At 40.3% G+C, this 15,865-nt stretch overlaps 1 protein-coding gene across 8 annotated transcripts in view; it reads left to right on the top strand.

The window, feature by feature from the left end:
• The window catches only part of FAM13C (family with sequence similarity 13 member C), a 120,364-nt gene that overhangs the window by 86,079 nt on the left and 18,420 nt on the right, over positions 1-15,865 (top strand). For 6 of the 8 annotated variants that reach the window (XM_033066541.2, XM_033066540.2, XM_033066542.2 and 3 more), the window contains 3 exons: positions 5,707-5,770; positions 11,309-11,459; positions 11,838-11,903. In XM_033066541.2, coding sequence (XP_032922432.1) covers positions 5,707-5,770; positions 11,309-11,459; positions 11,838-11,903 — 281 coding nt within the window. The remainder of the gene's footprint in view (positions 1-5,706; positions 5,771-11,308; positions 11,460-11,837; positions 11,904-15,865) is intronic. The other 2 variants (XM_033066547.2, XM_033066543.2) reach the window with 1 other exon arrangement.

Below are 15,865 nucleotides of genomic sequence, written 5' to 3'. Positions count from 1 at the left end.
AAGGTTTGTTTGCAGTCAGCAGCAGGACGGCAGGGACAGCTGCCATCCAATGGCACTTTGGGGCTTTATGTGACATGAACTGGTTGCCTTCTCCACGGCTTTTAGGAGGTAACATTGTAAATGACCTTAATTTGTGCACTCAAAGGAAGCTTTAGCAGAATGAAAAAGCATTTAATTAGCTAGGACAACAAAGTGCTTTTGCCCTCCATTGCTGTATGGGCAATTGAAATGCTGCATCTCAGGAAATGTTTCTAATTAGGAAGCCTGCCTTCTCTTTTTCTGTCATTCCTTATGCAAGGAAAGAATCCCATGGACTTCTTGTAAAGAGGAGCTTACTGAGTGAGGTATATCAGTCAGACCTACCCAGTGGCTTTGCTGGTGGGATGTTTGTGTATGGGTAGATAATAAAATAACCAGTTAATTTTGAAAGGAATGTGATGAAAGACACGTGGAGTTTAAAGACAGGAACCAGACTGAAGTGTGCATGAATGAAAAACAACCACAGCAAAGTTCACCTGTCCATTTCAACAGTTTGGCCTTTTGAGTCTGCCTGGTATTAAACCATTTTCCACTGTGCTATTTATTCTTGTTTAGCACCACGGTAGCTCCTTAGAAAGTCTCCTATCCACAAGGACTAAATCTGTTAAATAATGGTCCTGAATTTACCATTCTAAGTGCTGTGAAAGTACAGTGATTAAATGTCAATTCTGGACATGTTTCAGTTTGATTACATTATGGAAAAAAAAAGAAAGTAGGTGACTTTACTGTCAAATAAGGAACTTTAAACATACCCAAGTGTTAACATGTGGTCTCTGGCCTCACACAATGCACATTTTATGTATTTAAACTGTCCTTGAAATGACACTCCCACCACCCAGCTGTGGCAGGGCACTTCCACTTACCTGAGGCAGAGTTCTTAGTTTCAGTTTTAGGATGACTTCTTGCCTTGTTTTCTGCCTTCTCTGCTGTGGGACATGCAAAGGTTAAGCATCCAGTGTTGGCAGCAGGCAGTAATCAGAGCTGGATTTGGACAGAACATGTTTGCCAGCGCCACAAAACCCAAGTTTCACTGTCTTCCACTGGTTTGGCTGGGCTGCTGGTAAAATTAGCAATGGTTTGGGACACTGCACCTGCCTAGTGTCCCTCAGCCAGACTAAAAGCTCTCTGGTCTTTAGGAGGAGAGGAAAGGGACACACTGCTGCAGGGGTGTCCCTATACACATGTCTACCTGTGTAGGGGGAGGACAGGAGAAGAAGTATTTATTTCTGTCTCAAATGAAGGATCAAGTTTGATTGTTTCTAGTGCATCCTGTTGTTACTTCTGCTTTAATTTAGTTGCTGTGGGGGGCTATAGCTCTGCCATTAGCCTAATTGGGATTAAAGGTCTAAATACCTCTGAACTTTACAGAGTTAAGAAATCTGTTCTGGTGAGTGTAAGGCAGCTAAAAAACAGATCATTTAAAGTCTAAATATGGATTAGACTGCTGAAATATGAAAAACTTTTCAGTATATTTCCCATTTAGCAGAAAAATCTGAATTTGGGATATTCCAACAAGGGATGCTCATAAACAAATGCATGACAGAGAACAAACAAGGCCATGGAAGAGCAACAATCCACAGAATTATGACTTAGAAGTGTGTATTCTTTGTTTGATGGGGTACTTTCATTTTATGGTAACCCCAGAAACAATAAAGGAAAAGTTTTGTGGGATTTGAGGGAAATGGAAGAGTAGGTTTGAAGAGATTTGCAGTCAGAAATAAGGGAACAGTGTCTTGTTTTTGGCTAAGCTGTACCTGTGACACAAGTATTTCAATCCCAAGAGGTGCTTACCATGTATGATTTATGAACATTAGCATCAATTTAGTAGATGAAATGCCATCTGTAAGGAAAGAAATCTTTACACTTTTTTCCCAGAATGTGAATTTCTAATACTATTGCCAGTGATTACACTGAATACTGCTCTGGTCATCGTGTGTAACTGGGTTTGGATATGACTGCAATATAATCTGTGCCTTGATAGAAGCTAGATAAAAGCTGTAAGCAGGTCCTGGGAACAAATAAAGGAATTGCTTTTTTTTTTTTTTTTTTTTAACAGAGACTAGAAAAGCCAGCATGGAACAATACACATGATTACAAACAGCTGCTCCTGTCACTTGCCTTCTCAAAGGCAATCAGCAAAACTGGAGTGGGCTGCAGGCTGTGTGCAGTTACCTGAGCAGAGCCTGGTGCTTTTGTCAGATGCCTGACAAGAGAGAGGGGGCTGAAACAAAGCTCTCGATGGCAGTGGGAAGGTCAATGCTTCAGCGAAGGCTGCATGTCAACTCAGTGTAGAATTCAGAACTACAGCTTGGGGTGAAGCTGCTTGTAGTAAGAATAACAAGTGCTGGCTGGGTTACATAAGGGCTGGGGCTAATGAGACAGGCACTGCTACACTGGCTTTCTGTCTCAGTTCCTATTCCAGCACTCAGGGACTGCCCAGGGAGTGCCCTTGGGCCCTTCAAGATGGATTTTTCTTGCATTGCAGGTAGGCACTTTATATTCATCCCAAAGTCTGTTGTAGTTCTGCATTGCTTTCTAAGGAGTCATAGGTGTGCTTTTGAAGCATTCACTTGCAGCCCCATGTTGAGGTGTTTGGATTTCACGATTTTTTTTGCCATCTGGGAAGGTCTCAGAAAGGAGCCCTCTGTTTTCCAGGTGCTGGGATAGGCTGGTTGTGTGTTCTGCCATTCTGTGAACTCATCTGCTGTAACTCTGGACAGGCTGGGTCAGTCCCCTGACAGGGAACTGAGGCTTCATTTATGACTGTTAACCTTCTAGGTCACCCTCATGGTGGGAAGGGTGGAACTGGCTCCTGGACTGGACACAGGGGAGGAGTCTTGGGCCAGGAGAGACTGAAGGTGACTCTGGAAAAGGAGTTTCACCCCCCAGAACACTGGGAGGTTTAAGGGCAGGACTTACCCTGGCATCACCAATGCCAAGATACTGTGCACCCGTGGCACCGTGGTGCATAAATACAGAAATAGCCTGGGGATGGGTTTGTGTGATCAGAGTTGGACTGGAGTGAGATTTGCAAGTTACAAAATTTAATGCTCGTTCCTGAGTTCCACAGAAGAAATGTGGTGGGCATTTGCTTAGGTTATCTTCAAACATTTTCCCCAGCTTTTAAAATTATGTGGTTTTATTTGAATTTTATGCAGGTTTAAAAGCGATGTGCATAATTCAAAAACTCTCATGTCCTGGTCTGTTTTTTAAACAGCACAGTGCTCATGCAAATTTATCTCCCCCTTGAAGTCTGGTAGGAGCTCTGTTATGATAATTAGAATTTAGATTTTTTTTGTTGTTGTTGTTATATCCACAACCCTGGAATGTACATGTTACTTATTGTATCTTTGAGAAAGGGACAATTCTGCCAAAGCCAGAGTCTATAAAGGAGGGTGAGAGATGTGTATTTGATTAGTAGCCACAGAGAAAAGTTAATTTTCATTATTTTACAGAATATAAATTATACAAAACAAGGGTGCCTGCAATTATTCAAAATTTCAGCTAAGGCCTGAAATAATTTTAATGTACTCAGCACAGATGGAAAATTAGGGCTTGTTCCTTCTGCTTTTGAAGTTAATGGATATTTTGTGATTGGCTTTTAATGAGAGCAGGATCCAAACTGTAGCTGTTAAATTGTAAGCCCTGTGTTGTCTGGTAACAGTCAGAAAACCTGCATTTGCCTAGCAGAGCAATTAATCTTGGTGAAAATGAAAAAGCACACCCCAAAACTCTCAGATCAGCTCAGCACCCATGAGACTGAAAATGTAAATGCTCGTCACACAAAAATGATTACTCACCTTAATAATTTCAGTATCTCCAGAATCCAAAGAATGCATAAATAAGAGCATCTTACTCCAGTATTTCTAGTGTAAAAGCAACAGTAAAATGAAAGATTAAAGGCATCCTACAACAGCTGGCAAGAACATCAACCTGAATGAGAGAGGTGGTAACCTTCATGGCTGCTGTAAACCTTTTACCTTTAACTAGAATGCAAGTCTTGTGAGTGATACAGCTGTGAATTATGTAGCACTTTGTACAGTTCCTGTACAAAGTGCTGCTAGCCTTTGCTGTTTGTTTTTTATATATTTTTGAAAAAAATTGTTTTGTCCCTATTTTATTAAGGAGAGTTCCTGTTTGTTTTGTTATGCACCCTGAAAGGAGTCATCCAAATGAATACCAGAAGTATACAAATCTGACATGTGTTGTTTTAATCTTTTCCTTTATGTCTAGCTCTATTTCAATGCAATAAATCACCCTAAATATTTTTTCTTCATTAGTGAATTAGTTCTTCAGCTGTTTGTAGCCTTGCAGCTGCCTCCTTACATGTTATTAAATCAAGCTACCAATATTTCACTCTTTGCTATTAAATTAGTTCTTTTGCTGTTCTCATGACTCATTTCTGCTCCTTTGGAAATTGCACATCTTGGATCCTGTTTGGAGCCAAGTGGTTCACCCTGGTGTAGCTATCTAATGTGTCTGGTTAGGTAAGAGAAGTGGCATAGCCGTCATTTCAGTCTTTAAATGCCTCACAAATCCAGGAAGAACTACAACAAACACCTCTGCATCTCTCTGTTCTGGTTTTGAGGTCTCTAGAGGCTTTTAAAGCTATTTGCTGAGATAACTCTGAGGCCAGAAAAATATTAATTATTTCATGCAAAGGAATCTGGGCAATGTGCTGGGTTTGATCACATCTCTGAGTCTCCAAGGGCCAGCAGATATCACACTTTCAGAACTGACAAGTTTAATTCTCTGAGACAGCTGCAGTTTTCTTGCAGTTTTTTTGCAGTCGAGAGTCAGCTTGTGGTACCCCCATGTCAGGCTCTGAAATCACAGGTGGAAAGCCTCAGCTTGCTTTGGGGATGGACAGGGTGCTGGAGGGAGGCTGTTGATGTTGTCTGCTCAATCTGTGGGAAGCTCTTTTCAGACTTCAGTCTCATTGCTTGGTGGAGGGAATTAGCACCTGACCCGATGCTGGGAGCTGTGTGGGCACAGTCAGGGGGAAGAGACTTGGCCCTCGCTAGTCCAGGCCTTCCTTTCCTCTTCCCATGAGGAGAAGCAGCAATACACTGAGAGAAAACCAAAGGTGTGGACATCTCTGATGGCAGCAAAGTGACACCCACTAGAAAATGTGGACATCTCTCTTAGAGGATTTCCAAGCACCTGGGGCCTTTCTGAAATTTGCAAAAGCAGAAAGCTGAAGATTGCAAGCCTGAAATGCCATCAAATTTTATTATGGAAAGATTTATTCTTTATGGCTGTGATATGGGAAAACTCTTGCTCCTGATTTAAAGCACGTGGGACAAACTGTGCTTAGATTTAAGCATATGTTTGAGCTTTTTCTTGGCTTTAACCCTTTTAGCTCACCAAGACACAGATCATACATCTGTAGAACTTTTTGACACAATGAAGTGAGCCCAGATATTAATGTCATAGTTTCCAGGAGTTCATTAACAGTTTAAATGTATTATTTGGGATTCCATTAAAATCACTATTGTTCTGAATGGGTTTAAAAATAGCGATGTTACTTTCATAGAAATGCTATTTTTTAAATAAAACAAACTTATTCTGTAATTTATAAATTATATGCGCACGTGATGAAAAGCTTGAGATATTTGCAGCACAGATATCCAGTCTATTGAATGATTTTTAAATTTTGTTTTGTAGAATAGATCAGAACACAAGCATTTCACCAAAAGAAGTAACTGATCAATTAAACAACTTAAATGAGGTAAGTGTAACCAAAAGTTGAAATATGATGTAATAGATTTTGATTAGATATTTTGGGGGTTTTTTTAATTTTAAGGTCTTGGAATAATGTAGTATTTGCTTAATAATCAGAGGTTAGCTTTTTTAAGAATCATTGTAGTCATGTTTTTGGAGAAAAGCTTAAAATTTGGTATGAGACTGCTGAAATAATTTAAAAGCTAGAAGCAATAGATTTTAAAATTCTTTAAGTCAATTTTGGGTTGCTGTTTGTTTACACTCAGAAAAGAATCAAACACTCAATATTGACTTAGTGAAGTGGCATCCTCCAAAAACGTTTGCTTTTTTCCTCATATTACAGCTCAAATGGTTCATTTGTTAAATATGTTTTCTTTAAAAATAAGGAGTTCTCAAGCTTGCTATATCCTGCATAAATAAAATATGAACAGTGTGATGGAGCATAAAAGGTGCTCTGGCTGTAAGATGGAAGGAGGGGAGAGCTGAAGAGGGGAAGCAAGGAAAGCCAAATAACAGTAGTAACACTTGAAACAAGCTGCTTTCACAGGGATTATGCCAGGAGCACAGTGTGAGTGCAGCACAGAATCTGTTTGTGTGAGCCTGTCGAACAATGGATGAGCCTGGGTGAGCCTGGGAGGGGCGGGGGGGCAATGCCAAGCTTTGCAGTTATGCAAAGTGGGAAACCCTGTGGAGCATCTCCCCACACCTGGGGACCCTGCACCCCACACAGAGCCCACTCACACTGCAAGGCCAGTGCAGGACATGGGGCTTGCACGGGGAGCAGCTGGGGTTTTTATGTAGGCCAAGGCAACAGAACAGAGGCAGTGGGAGAAAAGAGCTGGGTGAAGAGAAGCCCATTCCTGGAAAGAAAGCTTTGTTTTCCACAATGAGCCAGAGAACATCCATGCCTATTAGTAGACGCCTGATTTCCATTAGGGGAAGACCAAGAAGTGTCCTTTTAAAGGAATTCAGACCTAATCTTCTCCTTGCAGTGAATTGTTTCCTCTGCATTTCATGTCACTGCTGTGCAGCTCACTGTAGAAAATCCCAGTGTTGACAAGCAGGGCGCATTCAGTGGCCTCTGTTGAGCCACCTTAGGCCTTGGGAGAAATCATTAAGTTATTGTTTCTTTTGAGGAACCCCAATGCAAATATTCACTGAAGCTTTTGCTCGAAGGCTTCCATTTAAAGTCCTTGCAAAGGATTCCTTACAGGCCAAAAAAAAATTGTAATAAACAAATCAGTGTAAAAGATAAAAACCAATTATTAGATTGAAATTAGAACAAATTGTTAATAACCAATGAGGAATGAGCAAGGGTTACAAGCTGGTGCTTTCTCTTGCAAAATTTTAGATTTTTTTTTGTGTCTCACGTCTATTGCTAACCTGTGCCATAAGAAAATAAATTCTCTTTCTGGAGTAGAGAAAATGGTGTCTCTCTTCACTGCTCACCCGTGGCATTATGCAGACCCAGGGCATATCTTGTTCTATCTTACTGCTGCTTGTTTGTTCTCCACAAAGGAAGTTCTGAATTGAAAATGTCATATGCCTCAAGGCACAAATATTACCTTAATGGATACTGCAGCTATTTATTTATGTTCCTATAAAATGTGCCTATCTTATTTTAACGTGAACTCTCAGATTAAAAAGCTGTTCCAGTGTGACATATAAAAGCATTAGTTTCCTTAGAGTGAAAAAACAGAACAGGTTGAAATTTGCTCAGTTTCTTTCCAATATGAAGCACTTTGAAGGCTATTAAATGCTGAAAGCTTGGATTACTCTCCTTCTCTGCCCCAGCCGATTTAATAAATAAATTTAATTTAAATAAATCCAATAAATCCATCAATAAACAGGAAATAATAGAATAGCTGCCTTCCTGTCTGGGAGGCACAGGAGCAGGCCCAAGGGCAGGGTACTGGCGTCCTTTTCATTCAGGAACACCGTGTGTGGGTCAGGCAGACATCAGTTTATGTACAAAGCACCAGGGCTGGGCTTTGCTCCTCATGCCTGCTGTCAGCCTCCTGACTGAGTCTGGGCAGAGCTGGGGCACACCCTGTGTCCTTTCCCTTCCCTCAGTTCTTACATTTATCAAACCTTTGCCTGTCCACAAGAATGAAACAAAGGATGTTGGCAATAGCAAAGCTTTATCAGGGAAACAAATTCTTTCTAAGGGCAGGGGCTGTCATTTGTCACTTTGTCTCCTGTCAGGTCCTGGACATGCTGACCAACACATCCACAGTGCTGGTCCTGCTGGGCATGGCCCCTGCTATTACAGGGTCCTGCCTCTCCCTGCCACAGCATTTTGGGGATGAACTGGGAGAATTTGTTCTTTCAGTGTCCTGCTCTCCAGGGCATTTAAGAGTGTGTGCCATTCATCTCTAGATGTAAGATATTATCTGTTATCTCAGTAATTGCTTGCCCTGAGGCCTCCCCTCTTCATTTTCAATAATCACTGGTTGGAAGGAGTGATGATCAGTGGGTCCAGGCTTAGTTGTTTGTAGAGAAGGCACCTTTGCTACAGGCTGGGCTTCCGTTGGGAGTGGCAGGCAGCTCCTTTGGAACTGTGCTTTCTCCAGCAGACAAGGCTATGACACTTCAGACACTGTGTTTTCTTGAAGTATTATCAAAAATAACAAATGGGTGAGAAGGACCACACTATTTCTCTTCCTGTCTTTCTCCAACTTCCTATAAGTATCTTATTTTTACCATTACTTGTAATGATGTACAATCCTTTTTTTTTTTCCTAGTGGAATTTGCTTAGCTCAAGATCTTTGAATTCTTTTAAGAGGACATATGAAGAGATAAGAAACCTTTGTCCAAGACAATTATAATTGCTTCTTTTTCAAACTTTCAGGATACTCTTCTTAAGAGAAAACAATATGGTTATTTTTCCAAGGCAATTTATGGATTCACTTGAGATATTAATAGATCCTTTCATTTGCATTAGCATGGACCAGGAATTACTGCACCAGAAACACTCATGCCAGGCACCAGAGTGAAGCTGGAATGAGCACAAAATCTGAAGAATTTGAACTGACATCTTAGCTGATATAGAATGCTATTGCTTAAATTACTTCAGTTATACTGGATTTCCATGTAGGGGCTTTATCAAATTGATGATGGTGCCCACCATGGCCTAACTTTTCCCTCTGTGGGCTTGAGCTGTTTGCACTGGCTTCTGACACTTTTAGCAGCTTCCTTTGACCAGCCACGAGCAGAGGTGGCTTGGGTGGGCCCTGGGGACAGGTCTGGCCATGGGAGAGTTGTGAGCAGCACGTGCACAGGCTGATTCTCTCCCAGAGCAGATGTGCTGGCCTTTGTGCTTGGCCTTTGCTCTAAGCTGTGTCTCCTGCCACATTTCCTGTAAATTTGTGGGGACTTTTCCTGGACAGTGCAGTGTGGCAGTGCCATAACACTGTGCTATGGTTTAGGAGTAAGATGGGGTTGGTGGTACTCTGCAGATTCATTATCTCCCTGGTAACATCAAGACAATCAAAGCTACTTAGTGTTTTTCTCAAATCCCTGTCAAGGGCACACTCATGAAAATAGATAAGGTATTTCTATTATTATTATTATTATTATTATTATTATTATTATTGTATGATTTATTTTTTTAAGTGTTTTGTCAGTGGCTAGACATTTGCCATCCACCCACCTTCCCTAGATGGGTGAAAAATATAATTTAGAGCAACTTAATATAAACCAGCTGGTGAATTACAGCATAAGCATTGCTGAAGTACAATGATGTTTAACAATGTAGTCTGTGAGAATGCTTTTACACTGAACTTCCCATAAATATTAATGTGTCACAAGGAATAGTGATGTAAAGTGAATGTGTTTTCTTGAAATGGGATTTTTCTTGTCAAATGCTTGAAGTAACACTCCGTGAAGGCTAAGTCTTTTTGTCAGACATTCATTTCCTTATTGGCACATTCTTATGGTTTGTCATCTGTGCTCTCTCTAATTTTCATCAGCTGTTCTCCTGGTAAGTCCAGGCTGGCATCAGAGCCCTCACTCGTTTGTCACTGGTATAGTCATCTTTTGCTAGATGACATTAATGACTGTACAATTCAGCCTGTCTGTGATAATTCATTTGGGTTTAGTTGGGATGGGAGACAATGGGAAATGAGGACTTCCCAAAACAGTGCCATGTGTATGATGCAAGTCAGCACCCTTTCCTTGAGAAGGAAACACACTGCCAACTGAAAGCTTTTAGGGGTAAGAAGGTTTTCATAATGTTCCTGAATTCTAGGAAAGGAATGAAAGGATAAAGGCAGAAAGTGTTCCCCACTGTCCTCAGACAATCTAGGGTTTTTTTTGTTTTTGTTTTTTTTTTTTAACCTGAAGTTATCTTTGGGTTTACAAAAGGGGTGCCTTACAACAAAAATAATGCGAAGATGTATTAAACTACTCATTATGTAGGTGATATATTGCAACACAAAGGAAATCAGGCCAATAAATCAATTAATTTTTCATTCATTTCAAATTGTTTAATTCCAATCAATAAATTGCTTTCAGGTGTTTGACAGAGTGAGGAAAGCAGTTTTCAGGGTATAAATTTGAGGAATTCGTTTTACTTTGCAACTGAGATTATTTTCTTTCATAAATATGTATCACTTGAGTGACTTAATGTTATACGTACATTCTGTGTGTGCCAGCTGTGTGGTTATTAGGACTGCCTTGTGTGGTTTTGTTTTATGTCTTAAGCTGTATTTCCCTTGAGATGGGGGAGCTGAATGTGTGGGGTGTGGGGAGTGACTCATTTTGCCCAGTCAGATGGTGATTAGGGCTTTCACAGCATTTCCATCACAGCGAGATGCTTGTGTGCAGCTCAGTGCTGCATGCAGCATTAAAATTTCAAATCAGAGCTGGACCACGCATGGCACAGAGGCTGGAAGTGGTGTGGCAGATAACTGTCCCTCTCACTGGTTTGCCTGCAGCCAGTGACAATGATGTGTTGATTTTACCTTTGCAGAGGATCACAAATGATCCCCTGCCATATAGAATGGGCAGCAACCCACACAAAAGCCATGTCTACATAATGAAGTTATCTCTAACACAGCCAATTAAAAACATCTCTCTCCCAAGAATCCCATGAGTGAGCATGCTCTCAGTAACTCTTTGTTCACTGCTGTGTACTGCACTTACAGGCTGGAGAGGGAGATTTGATTTCTTATGAATGGTAAATGGGGAGGGACATAATGTCATCAGATCGTGATGTCAGCCCAATGAATGAAATACTTCCTTAATGTATTGCTTCAAGCCCAAGAAGAGAGACACCATCTCGGTTTGGCTTCCTGGAATAAATCGCCTTTTGCTGACAAAGTCATCTTTCCCACGTGCCATGAATAATCCATGTAAATTGGGACTTAAATAGCCAGGAGTCAAGAAACTGGTGGAATAGTGCACGTTTGTTCCCCCCACGTCCTCCCGGAGCTGGCAGCGGAACACCCCTTTGCAGGCGCTGCCGATGGGCTCCGGGAGTTGAAGAGCAATTGCTGCTCCCTGTTGTTCTCTACCCAGACCAATGTTTTGCTTTTGTCTGCAGAATTCTTTGTTGAAGCTGCAAGCCCTGGAAAGTGATTTGTGCTCTGCGTTTCTGCCAGCCCAGGAGGAAACTCCCCAGCTCCCGGCACCCAAGGACACAGCCCCTTCTCCAGCCCAAAGCAGCGTGCAAGCTGATGGGGCCAGTTGTGGAGGTAAGCGAGCGTGCCATGATGTGTTCTCATTTGCAATTATAAAAATGCCTTGTGACTTGCACTTTAAAATCAGGCTTGCAGCCCTCTGGGAAACAGTGCAGAGCTAATGCAAAGCACCATTTCCTCCTGCAAACGCTGTGTAACGTAAAAAGAGGTGATACCTGTCAAAAGAATGGAAATTAACAGCTGTAACCCTCTGGTTTTCTGAGAGGCAATTTTCCTTTTCTGAGAGGTTTTAAGAATGCCAATTCTTTTCCTTTTAGTTTTAATCTGTGATTTTTTCCCTAAGTAAATTTACTCTCTTTACTTCCTATGTCTGTATTGTGTGAGATCACCTGCCATATCATGTAATTCTATTTTTGTCATTCTTTTTGTCAGAGCAATATCACTTCATTTCTCCTATTATTGATTTTAATTTAATGCATCAGCAGAGAGATAGCGAAGGTGAGTTTTACAGCATGTGGATTTTAATCATTCATGATCCTGTATTATTACCCAGCTGGGCAAATTGTGGTGTGTTATCTCTCCCTCCTCCCTGAATAGGGAAATAAATAGTCCTAAGGCTCAGCTCTGTTTTTGTCAATTCATGGCTTGTAGTCACAGGGCTGGCAGACTCATGATGCTCAATAGAAGAGGAGTCACTGCTCGTGAAAAATAGGTCAAAAGCAGTATGACTAATACATCTCACAGAGGAGTGACACGAATACACAAATACAAAAGTCGTGCACAATGTATGGTTCAAATTAAGGCAGGTAGGTCACTAATCCCTTTGCAATTGGTGTTTCATATCAGAAAAAAAATCTAGGTTCAGAAGAACTTATTTTAGGAGATGCTTGCTCAGCATTTTCAGCAAGAAATAACATTAAGTTATTTACCAAAAAACAATCACAAATGATAGTCTTCTACTTTAAAAACTCTTAAGTTTGAGGTTGGCATTAGAAAATTCAAGGAATAATGCATGTAGAAAGCAAATTATTACAAAGATGATGGAATCTAAAAATGCCAGATATCCTGGATTTTATTTAAAAAAAGAGGATGCTTTAGTCCAGCCAGGCAAATACCTTAATAGCTCTTGGATATGGGTATGGAGCCTGGACTTGGGCTAACCTTGGCAGGGATCTGAAGCAGAGACAGATCTCATTTGTTTGCTGCACAGAAAAAGACATTGTGCAGCTCACCAAAATCTGCACTGACTCCTTTCCTTTGTGACAGGGTGGAGTTTTCCTCCTTTTCCAGTAGTTTGCTGCATTGTTTTGCTCTGGTGGTTTCATAGTTCATTGTTAGGATGGTTCCTAATTATTCCCCTTAATTATTTTTTGCTGTTTTGATTAGATTTTCTTTTTATTTATGCTGGTAGTGACTGCTGCTTCCAATCCCCTCTCTACTCCTATTTCCCCTCTGCAGCCACATGGGGAAATGTTGCATGATGTAGCATTTCTCTTGCACAGTTTCAGAGCATGCTCGGCCACTCCAGCAGCCCAAACTCGTGCTTTAGTTAAAGCTTATCTATTTATTGGGTTTTAATGTGCCCTCATTCCTGTTAACATCTGCTTTGTGGTTTGTGGCATTTTTAGTAACTTGCCATTTTGCACCGACAGGGCTGGTCCTAATTCTGTCTCTTAAATTACTGCTGAAATCTTTTGATGCATTGAGCTGTCACATGGGACTATTGGCTATTTGAGCTCCACCTTGGCAGGGAGTCCAGGGATTTGTACCAGGCTGGGAAGAGAGTTTCTAGAGAATGTGCCATGTATGTTCCAACTTTAGTTATCAGCCTTTCCTCAGTGGATCAGGCAAAATAAACACGATCCTTTCATTCACATCCCAGTCAACACATTTTTAGAAAAGCGTACATCATATGTATAGAGAATGAAAATACAACAGACTAGCAAGATGATAGGGTGCTTCAGAATGCAAATTTGAAGGGGATGAACAGTAATCTATCTCTGAGTAAAACCAGCAATTTCCAGTTTACTTTTGAATATGTGAAAGCTGAATTAGAGTTGCCAAAGTGAGACTAAAGAATTGTGAGGGGATACCTAAGCTAGTTTTATAAAGGGCTAATTAAAGAAAAGTAGGGTGTAATTTCTGTAACTTTTGGATATGAAATTGCATCAAATATGTGCCTGCAGCAGTGAGCAGCTGAACCTAACAACAGGAAGTTCTAAATTACTTTTAAATTAAAAATTCTGATAGAGGCATTCACAGATGCCTCTAGTGTTTAGGACTGAACACACTACATCTGAACATTATTTTTCTATACAAGAGATTTCTGTGTATTATTGTTTTACTTTAAGAATACCACAGGCATAAATACAGGCTTGTACCATAGGATTTGTCATATGAAGTCCACCTGCTGAACCACGCTGCAGATTATCAGACACTAGAATTTGCATTTAATTCCTGTGGTGTTCTCCTGTCTGAGCTAAGCTGATGGGATGGAATAGATGCTAAGGGGCAACTCACTGGCTTGAGTAAAGGTGGCTTTAATTCCCAGTTTTGGCAAAAATAGAGGCTAAAATTGGATGAGATACATGAAGACAGGTAGAAGTTTGGTCAAGTCATGGGCTACTCTTAGGATAATATTTAGTGTCTTGTTTAGGATCTACACAGAACTGGAATCAGCATGATGGCCTTAAGTATTAATTAAAAATGGGGTTGGTTAGAATTTGTCATCACCCTGAGATGTCCCACTATTTTAGTAGTGGTGCTACTGAAATAAATCAGTCTGAATTATTTGCTGACTACTTCCGACCATTCGGTAGTAATTTAATGCACTCTACTAGAGTTGGAACTAAACCCTTTTTTGGGCCATAGCAAAGTTGCACCAGTGTTCAAGTCTTGCAGATCTTGCTGTCAGAAGGCCAAGAAAATGAGAGTGCCCTGGCCTTTGGGAAATATTCCCAAATTATAAATTGTGCAGGTTGTCTCCCTTTATTTATTTATTCCTTGTAATAACAGGACACGAAAAACTGTGCAATTGTTCTTAGTCAACCTATTTTGTGTGATTTTGTGTGATTATGTGTTTCTTGATGTTCAGATATGGTGAAATTAAAGCAAGGAAAGCCAGGTTCTTCTCACTGACAATACTGTTCTTCAGAAAAAAACAACCCAGCAATAACAATAGGTCAAAACCCAACCAAAAGTATTAATTTTTAGAAATCTTACAGGGTGAGGAAAGAGTACTTTCCAAAAAGAGACAACACTTGTTTGCAGAACACCAATTATTCCAGCCATTGTCCCTGTCTGTTGCCAGTGTCCTTGATTTCCCAGGACTCACCAGAGTTCTACCCCTGCTTCTCCCAGGTGCCTTCTTGGGGTCTCTCTGTGGGAGGATTTGAAACTCATACAAGGTTTAGGAGATTTGGGTGTTGCTCTGCTGTATCGTGGATAGCTGAATTTGACCTACAGAGTATGAACTACTTAGAGGAAGCTTGCGAGGTTAAAATTAATAATCAACTACATTGTCTCATTGTGAAAACGCTTAACATAATTATAATTGATGATGCTGGTAAGAGCAGATGAGCTTAGAAATGCAAGAGTCACGTGTAACTTTTGCTTGTCAGACTAAACTATGATTATACAACATACAATAGGATTTTCTGTTGTCTGTAAAGTAAAGCATTTGGATAGTGCCCAATAAAATTATATTTAAGCCATTGTAACTACTATTTTTCAGAGAAATATGGGTTTTTTTTTTTTGAAGGGTGCCATTCAGAGTTGGTTTTTCACCACTGTTACAGTGCAGCAATAGGGATTTGCAGTTTTGGTATTTGGGAAGAGGGCAAAAAAATGTATTACAAAAGTTCCATTCAAATCCTGAAAATAATACTCACTCAGCATGGGAATGTGATGTCCCACGTGCAAAGCAGAAAAATGAAAGTGAAGGTAAAAGACCTTACCTAAACCTGCTAGTTCTTCTGTGAGTAAACCCATGTATAGATGTTTTCCTGTGCAGTTTTAGACTTCCATTGAATAAAAAGATTCTGTGAAATGTATTGGAATGCATGACATATGGCAAATATAATTCTGATTGGAATTGAGACATATGCTGCCTGGTAATGCAAAATAATAGGTATGAATTAAAAGGTGTATATATGAATGGGATCAGAAAAAAAAAAGAAAATAACGTAACTGGTTTAAAATATAATGTACTGTGAAAACTGCTGTTGGGAAACCTGAGTCAGAGCACAGACCTTGCTTTAGCAAAGGATGAGAGAAAAAATTTGGACAAGAACTTTTATGAGATTGTGGAGTTTCTCTCTAGAAAGTATAAACTGCATGAAAACCAATCATCTGATAGCAAAAATATTGATTAGGTTAGATAATCCTCATCCATTTCAACTACTGAGGGTGAAGAAGAAGATTCAATGAATAGTCCCTTCAATGTACTCATGTAGAGTACA

The sequence above is a fragment of the Catharus ustulatus genome, chromosome 8 (genome assembly GCF_009819885.2).
Source record: "Catharus ustulatus isolate bCatUst1 chromosome 8, bCatUst1.pri.v2, whole genome shotgun sequence".
NCBI classification, from domain to species: domain Eukaryota; kingdom Metazoa; phylum Chordata; class Aves; order Passeriformes; family Turdidae; genus Catharus; species Catharus ustulatus.
The sequence above is the reverse complement of the archived record's forward strand: the minus strand, read 5'-3'. Positions and strand labels throughout refer to the sequence as shown.